Source organism: Zea mays, chromosome 5 (assembly GCF_902167145.1).
Source record: "Zea mays cultivar B73 chromosome 5, Zm-B73-REFERENCE-NAM-5.0, whole genome shotgun sequence".
Taxonomy (NCBI): Eukaryota; Viridiplantae; Streptophyta; class Magnoliopsida; order Poales; family Poaceae; genus Zea; species Zea mays.
In genome coordinates, this window is record NC_050100.1 from 177,680,396 (window position 1) to 177,688,281 (window position 7,886).

The following is a 7,886-nucleotide window of genomic DNA, read 5'->3' on the forward strand; positions in this document are numbered from 1 at the left end:
AAGAATAAAACCAACCAGCCTAACTGGACCCCAACCTTGTATTCGGCCCAGTAAGCAAGTCAGCCCGCGCAACCCAGTATCACTGCCGCGCTCCAGCCTACTGACAGGCGGGTCCCACCCGCAAGTCTCACGTATGATGCGGCATCACTCCTTGTGGACCCGTGCTGTCATTCTCACCTGCGCTCGGACACTGGTCACTGGGGCCGCCTTGACAGGTTGTCCTTCCTCCCCAAAACGCGAATCCGCGGGGCAGGCTTTCTCTCGCGTGCTCCACGGAACAGCGACATGGGTCGAGCTCTCGCTGGCGCGTGGGGCCGCCCTGGCGGAAGCCTTCCTCTCCGCGGACTTCGCGTAACAGAAGCCGTGATTCCTCCGCAGGGTGACCTCGTCGCTGCGCAAATGTCGCCGCGCCGGGCGGATCTCATCCCTGCGCGGACTTCTCTGCCGTGCAACAACCGCGGCCGTGCCCAGGGTATAAAGGCGTTGGTGCGACCCTCCTTCCCTAACTGAATGTCGTAGCTCACATCGCCCAGACCCACACCGGTTCCTAGCACCGAATCGCACCGCCACCAAAATCGCCGCCGCCGTTCTTAGCATTCCATGGTCGCTCGGTGTCCACAGAGCATTGGGGGTCTTCGGGTGACGGCGTGGAACTCGCGCGTGTAGGGAATCGGGATCGCGCGTTGGCTTTCGTGAGGAATCGCTCACCGAAGCAATTGGGACGCCGCGGACTCATCTGCCGCCGTGGACAGAGCTTCACCACAGGCGAATCTTGGTAAGAACTCCTTCCCCAGCTTCGCGTATGTCTCCACTTTGTATAGCTACCTCGGGGGGGAGCCTTGGGGCCAGCCGCTGGCCATGGCCTCCGCCACGGTCGTGCTCACGCGCCACCGGTCAGCCATGGAGAGAGAAAAGGAAATAGGAGGGCGTAGGGAAGAAGAACTTAGGCACGCCGTTGATCGGGTGACGAACGGCCAGGATTAGAACCGGGCGTACCCGTTCGCCACAAGTGAATGGTGACCGTTGATCTAGATCCGAGGGCTGCAGCGAGATCTCGGCTTCATTATATTCGTACCGTTGAATTTAGATCCAAGGGCCGCGATCGCTTACCGCTTCATTAGATTGTCGATCTGATCTGGGCCGTCCGTGTTTGATCTGGCGGCTCACAACATCGGATACCCTTTCGGCCTGGCATTTTTACATAAGAGACCTCCTGTTTCCGTTAAAACAACCCGCCGTCCGCGCCTGGGTCTGTCTGTGTCTAGGGACCTTTTGCTCCGAGCCCCTGTGCTTTCAAGGAAATGAGGCGCAGTCCAGAGATAGAAAATCCAGGGAAAATGAAATAGAAATTCATTTTTAATATAAAAATAATTTCTAGAATTTGTTAAACCCATAGAAAATTCAAAAGAAGTCCAATTTAATTCATTCCAGATCCTATAATTTTATAATATTATTGTTTATCATCTAGTACCACTATGTTGACATGTCTGTCGCATTAAAATTTATATCCCATTTAATCCTGTACAAAACACATAGAATCTTCAGAAAATCATAACTCCTCCGTTTTAACTCCGATTTAATCTGTTCAAGTTCCGTTAGTCTCGTAGCGACGCGTAGATTATTATTACGCAATTTATTCTTATGATTGGTGTGATGTTAATCTTGCCTATACCATGTTTGTTTGTATTGCTACGACTAGCGTGAGGACACGTGTCATCTGAAGATCATCCTGGTACCTGGAATCTCAAGTCCCAGGCAAGTTGTGCCCTTGATCACTTCTTTTACCCACTCATGTTCTAATTAATCATAATGATCTGCATAGGTTAATTTTGATGGGACCCAATAGGTTACCCTAGTTTGATTATCTTTATACCTTGTTACCACTGAACTTTTTGGGTAGTACTTGCTAGTGCTTTATGTGGTTTTGGGTATGGAGATACATTATTCATGATTACACTTTTATTATCAATTGTTATTTACTGTTCATGATAAGATCATTATGTTAATTGGAACATGGAGAACCACCCGGGAAAACAGTGCTACCACAAGGGTTTATGGACGCCCTTGGCTGACTAATTAGGAAAGCTAGTGGAGGACTACCTTACCCGAAAGGGGCAAGGGCAGTAGGGGAGTGGTCAGTGCAGGGAGGCCCTCGGGAGGATTTTGCTGCGATGGCGGTCCTGCAAGGGAATTCCTGCATTGGAGCTTCCTATAAACTGTAGCGGGTTTTCTGAAGCTAGTGGAACTTTGTAAAGGCCTCGTAGTGTTACCCTGCCTCGCCTCCTCGGTAGAGGTGTATGGGAAGTCGCGATCCCTTGGCAGATGGGTAACATGACTTGTGGGTAAAGATGCGCAACCTCTGCAGAGTGTAAAACTGGTATACTAGCCGTGCTCACGGTCATGAGCGGCTCGGACACTCACATGATTAATCTATGGAACTTAAATTCAATTTGTCATATGCATTGCATCGCAGGTGATGTTGTTACTTCTGTTCTACTATTTAATTGGGTTGGTATTTACTTATACTTAGTGATTGCTAATAAAATTTTGACCAACTTTAAAAGCAATGCTCAGCTACAACCATTCTCTTTGGTAAGCCTTACACTTCACCGTGAGCTCCCACCTTTGGCGAGTTCATGCACATTATTCCCCACAACTTGTTGAGCGATGAACGTATGTGAGCTCACTCTTGCTGTCTCACACCCCCCCACAGGTCAAGAACAGGTACCGCAGGATGAGGCGCATGGAGGATGCTACGATGTGTTCGTGAGAGGTCTAGGTCGTCGTCTCCCAGTCAACTTTGGTTTGCTGGACCGTTGTCTCCTTATAATGTAATTATTTATTTTGTACAGAACTCCTATTATATAGTAAAGATGTGACATTCGATCCTGTGCCATGATTCATCATATGTGTGAGACTTGGTCCCAGCACACCTGGTGTTTATGTTCGCGCCCGGGCTTTGGACCCCTAAAATCCGGGTGTTACACCTAATGAATGGGGCACGGGCGTCCACTCGGATCACCCGTTAGCAGCTCACTGGAAACACCATGTTCGGCGCCCTCCGAGGGCAACATGGCGCTTTCCCCCCTCCTCCTTGTGGAAAGGCGACACAGGGGCGTATGAGAAAAGTCGGGAAAGTCCTTGATCATCCTCTCGCTCCGTGCAGAGGCTCGGGGGCTGCTCTCGCACCCGGCTACGGCCAAACCGTTGACAGCGTCAACAAACCAGCTTGATAACTTGGAACCTGACCATGCACCCGGGCTACGACCAGGCCGCATGAGGGAACGATCAGATCGGCCGAGGCACCACGAAAAGCATTCAGACCTCAGAGGAGTCAAACCACTCCTCCGAGGCCTCGGGGGCTACACCCGGCGGGTGCGCTCGCGTGCACCCACCAGAACAAAGAAAAACCGAGAAAGGTCGGTCCCCTCACCAAAAATGCGGCAAAAGCCTCCAAGCGAGTACCAACACTCCCTTCGAGGCTCGGGGGCTATTGTCGGGTACCATAATTAGGGGTACCCCCAACGCTCCTAACAACGGCTGGTAAACACCCTCTGACCAACTGACGAGCGCGGTTCAAGTCAAGGCTTCGTCTACCCAAGGGACGCGACCTCACCCGAGCCCAGCCTCGGGCTGGAGCAGTAGTCCCAGACGAGTTCACGCCTCGCCTGAGGGCCTCCTCAGGCAGCGGGCGCCTCCTCGGCTCTCCCGAAGCCCGGCTCGGGCAGGCTTCGTTGTGAAGCAACCTTGGCCGGACCGCCTCACCAACCGACTGCTTCGCAGGCGCATTTAATGTAGGGGATGCCTGACGCCGTATCCTGACACACGCGCCTCAGTCGGCCAGGCCGAAGTGACCGCAGTCACTTCGCCCCTCTCTTTTACTGTCCGATATGACGGGAAAACAGCGCCGCCCGCCCCGCTCTGACTGCCGTGCCAACCACCCAGGCGAAGCTGACAACAAGTCACAATCAACCACCGAGTTCGGTCTCGGGCGCAACAGGAAGCTCCGCCTCGCCTGACCTCAAGCTCCGGCCTCGGGAGGAGGTCTCTGCCTCGCCCGACCCCCGGACTCGGCCTCGACCTCGGTCTCGGGAGGAATCGCGTCCTCGCCCGACCCTGGCCTCGGCCTCAAGAGAAGTCTCCGCCTCGCCCGACCTTGGGCTCGGACCGACCGCGCCAACAGGGGATACATCATTACCCTATCCCTAGCCATCTCAGGCTACAAGGAACAAGACCGGCGTCCCATCTGGCTTACCCCGGCGACGGGTAATGATGGTGCCCCGCGTGCAACCATGACGCCGATGGCTCTCAGCCCCTTACGACAGCAAGGAGACGTCAGCAGGATCCCTGCCGCACTGCCAGCTGTGCTCTTACAGGGCTTAGGCGCTTCTCCGACGGCCACGCTATCACGTGTACAGGGCTCAAGCTCTCCCGCGACAGCCACGTTGGCATGTACACAAGGCTTAGGCATTTCTCTGCCGACACGTTAGCGTATAGCTACACCCCCATTGTACGTCTGGATCCTCTCCTTGCGTCTATAAAAGGGAGGTCCAGGGCCATCCTGGAGGGGGGTTCGCGCGGGGGGAAGGAGCGAACGAACATGCTCTCTCTCACTCTCTCTCTCCCTCTCGCGACGTGCTTGTAACCCCTACTACGAGCGACACCCCTGGTGCAGGATAATACAAGGCTTGTCCCACCTCTTGTGTTCCATCCCGCGCCAACCCATCTGGGCAGGGGCACGCAGCGACAATCTCACTCGTCGGTCCAGGGACCCCCCGGGTCCAAAACGCCGACAGTACTGAGGAGCCAAAGTTTAGAGCATCTCCCAAGATATCACAAAATAGTGCCTTAAAAATTAAAATATTGTATCATTTAAAGTGTTTAGAGTTTACTTTATAAACTAAGTGAGATCCAACCGTTAAGTCCTAAATCATGTATTTCAAGAAATAAATTACAATGTTAAGAAAGAAATTGAGGATGATGTAGAAAACAAGGATATGACACTAATCCGAGATATAGTATATTTAGGTTACTTTATAGCATGCCCTATATTTTTTGATAAACGTTTGTAAAGTAGAAGACTGTTGGAGATAATTTTTATAAGTTAAGTCCTATATTTTAAGATAAGGCACTAAGTTTTTTTATCAGTTAAGGCACTAATGTGTTTTGTTTGAGATCAAAATAGGATGAGAAGGGGGCGACACCGTCCCCTCGATTTTTTGGGTTCACGCCACCACCAAAAATTACTATGGTGTTCAACTCGTTCCCACGTGACTCTTATACAAACACTATAAAAATTATGGTCGCCCCTTTTTATCCCTTTTTATACATCCAACCAAACCCTCAATTTTTTTGGTTCACACCACCACCAAAAATTACTATAGTGTTACTCGTCTTACGTGACTCTCATCCAAACACTATAAAAATTATGACCGTTTTTTTATCTCTCCTTATACATCTAACCAAACACACCTATCTGAGCTATGTTGGAAGGGGCGTAGGCGTATAGCAGCGCGAGACTGGGCCGTATCCGTCTGTTCAGGCCGCAAGGCCCAATGACGAAATGACCCATCTCGCTAACTGGGCCAGAGGGCAGAGGCCACGACGCTCCCCACGACCCCACCGGCCGCCTACGGACTCGGGCAGTTGGCGGCGGGAGCGGTGCTCCAAGGCGGAAGGCGGTCGGTCGCCGGTCGGTACGGGCACGCGGCGCCGCGGCGGCTCCCTGCTTGGCCGCTCCCCGCTCCCTCTCTCAGATCCCAGTGCGTGGTTGATCGGCAGGCAGGCAGCAGTACTCAGTTGCCTCTACGCGCATCCGCGGCGCCCTACATGAAATGTTTGGCTAGGTCCGCCGTCCGCCACTGCCGCTATTGTTGGCAGCTTGCCGAATTCAATTGTGCTCGCCAGCGGCTGTCTCTACCTCTACGCGCAGCCTGAGCTCGCCCGCGCCTGCCTCTTCCCTTACGCGCGACCGCCGAACGCTGCTGCACGTTTGCGTGAGCGTGTTCCCCCCAATGCCCGATCACGCTCGTCAGGTGCTTGACAGAATGCCGTTTCAGTCCTAGCGCCGCTGCGCACGTCTGACAGATGCAGGGGAACCTCGGTGTCCGATCCAGAGCGTCGCTGCGGGTTCTCCTCCCGCGGCAGCTAACCGCGCGGGCAAGATGGCTGCAGGGCAGCGGGCGGACAGTGGCCTCGGAGGAGGACGAGGCGGCGGTCCCGTACGTGGACGTGCCTCGCGCTGGTAGGAAGTGGGAGCGGAAGCCGTACGTGACGCCGATGAAGGTGCTCATCCGGCGGGCCAAGGAGGAGAGGCAGGCCCGCCGGGAGAACCCGTGCCGCGTGCTCGAGCACCCACCCGACAACGGCCTTGTTGTGCCGCACCTCGTCGACGTCGCCCGGCGCGTGCACGCCGCGAGGGAGGGGCTCCTCGGCGGCCTGACCAGGCTCGTGGAGGGCGCTGTCCCGGTGAAGCGATGCAGGTGAGGGACACTCTGTCTCTGCTCGGATGGAACCATGGCATGACGAAATGTTCTTGTCGCCAGGTTTTGCTCGGAGGTGCACGTCGGCCGCGTCGGCCACGAGATCAGGACGTGCGAGGGGCGTAACAGTGGCGCGAGGAACTCCCTGCACGTGTGGCGGCCGGGGACCGTGCGGGATGTCGTCGGCTTCCCCTACTGCTACCACCTGTTCGACCGCGTCGGGAAGCCCAGAGTCGTGCACAAGGAGAAGTACGACGTGCCGAGGCTCCCAGCGGTCCTGGAGCTCTGCATCCAGGCCGGCGTCGATGTCCAGCGCTACCCGACCAAGCGGCGCACCAGGCCAGTCTACTCCATTGAAGGCAGGATCGTGGACTTCGAGCCCGACGTCGACGACGACGAAGCAGCCAGGACGTTACATGAACCGCCAGCGTGCAGACCATCGCTGCCTCCAGCGGTGGCAATCGCCGCGATCGGAACTAGTTCTTCTTCTTCTGCTGCTGTTGTTAACGGAGAGGGGGAAGAGGCGGAGATCACCGTGCCTGAGCTAGCGTCGAGGACACTGCAATCGTGGCTGGACATGAAATCCGGCGCAGCGAAGCTGATGAAGAAGTACAGCGTGCACACCTGCGGCTACTGCCCGGAGGTGCAGGTCGGTCCCAAGGGGCACAAGGTGCGGATGTGCAGGGCCACCAAGCACCAGCAGCGGGACGGACAGCACGCATGGCAGGAAGCCACGGTGGACGACCTGGTCCCGCCCAACTACGTGTGGCACGTCGCGGACCTTGCCGGCGAGGAATCGCCTTTGGCCAACGAGCTCAAGCGGTACTACGGTAAGGCCCCCGCGGTGGTGGAGCTGTGCGTGCAGGCTGGCGCGCCCGTGCCCGTGGCGTACCGGAGCATGATGCGACTCGACGTCGTGCCACCAGCGCGCGACGAATACGACCTCGTCGCCTAAGGGCTGCTTGCGCGTTGTCGTCTTGGGCCTTGTGCGTTGGTCGCGGATGATCTCCCGTGGCCGTCGGTTTGAAATGTACTGTGTCAGAACGAACAGTTTGCAGAGGTGTTGAGATATGGACGTTCAAGGTTGTTTATGCAGGAGGGCACATGGAAATAAGACATAGGAAAGACTTATCATCATGATACGTGATTGCCTCCTTGGCGTATTGAGAGGGGAGTTGAGGAGAGGAACAAGACTTAGCAGGAAATAGAAACCATTTAATTGATGAAAATAGATCAATCTATCTTACTAATCAGTTCTCTTAAAAATCATGCTATAGAAACCAGACTAATCAGACCTGCATGGGGGATCCCCACCTAGATTCTTTGCTATATGTACCCGTCATTGTAACTGTCAGTCTTTGATCCTTACCCTATGAATCCAAACCATTAACATCGCAGGAAATG

At 54.7% G+C, this 7,886-nt stretch overlaps 1 protein-coding gene across 1 annotated transcript; it reads left to right on the forward strand.

Moving 5' to 3' along the window:
* The first annotated feature begins 5,655 nt into the window (after window positions 1-5,655).
* Window positions 5,656-7,620, forward strand: LOC107521954 (APO protein 3 mitochondrial). The gene is made up of 2 exons (NM_001321769.1): window positions 5,656-6,482; window positions 6,546-7,620. Exons 1-2 carry the CDS (start codon window positions 6,088-6,090, stop codon window positions 7,435-7,437), a joined length of 1,287 nt encoding a protein of 428 aa, NP_001308698.1. The 5' UTR covers window positions 5,656-6,087; the 3' UTR covers window positions 7,438-7,620.
* Window positions 7,621-7,886: the final 266 nt, after the last annotated feature.

What these genes read in the sequence shown, in the direction of transcription:
- LOC107521954 (NM_001321769.1), top strand. Translation starts at nt 6,088, where the DNA reads ATGCAGGGGAACCTCGGTGTCCGATCCAGAGCGTCGCTGCGGGTTCTC. An exon ending in GTCCCGGTGAAGCGATGCAG is followed by an intron (nt 6,483 to 6,545) that starts GTGAGGGACACT and finishes TCTTGTCGCCAG; the next exon opens with GTTTTGCTCGGAGGTGCACG.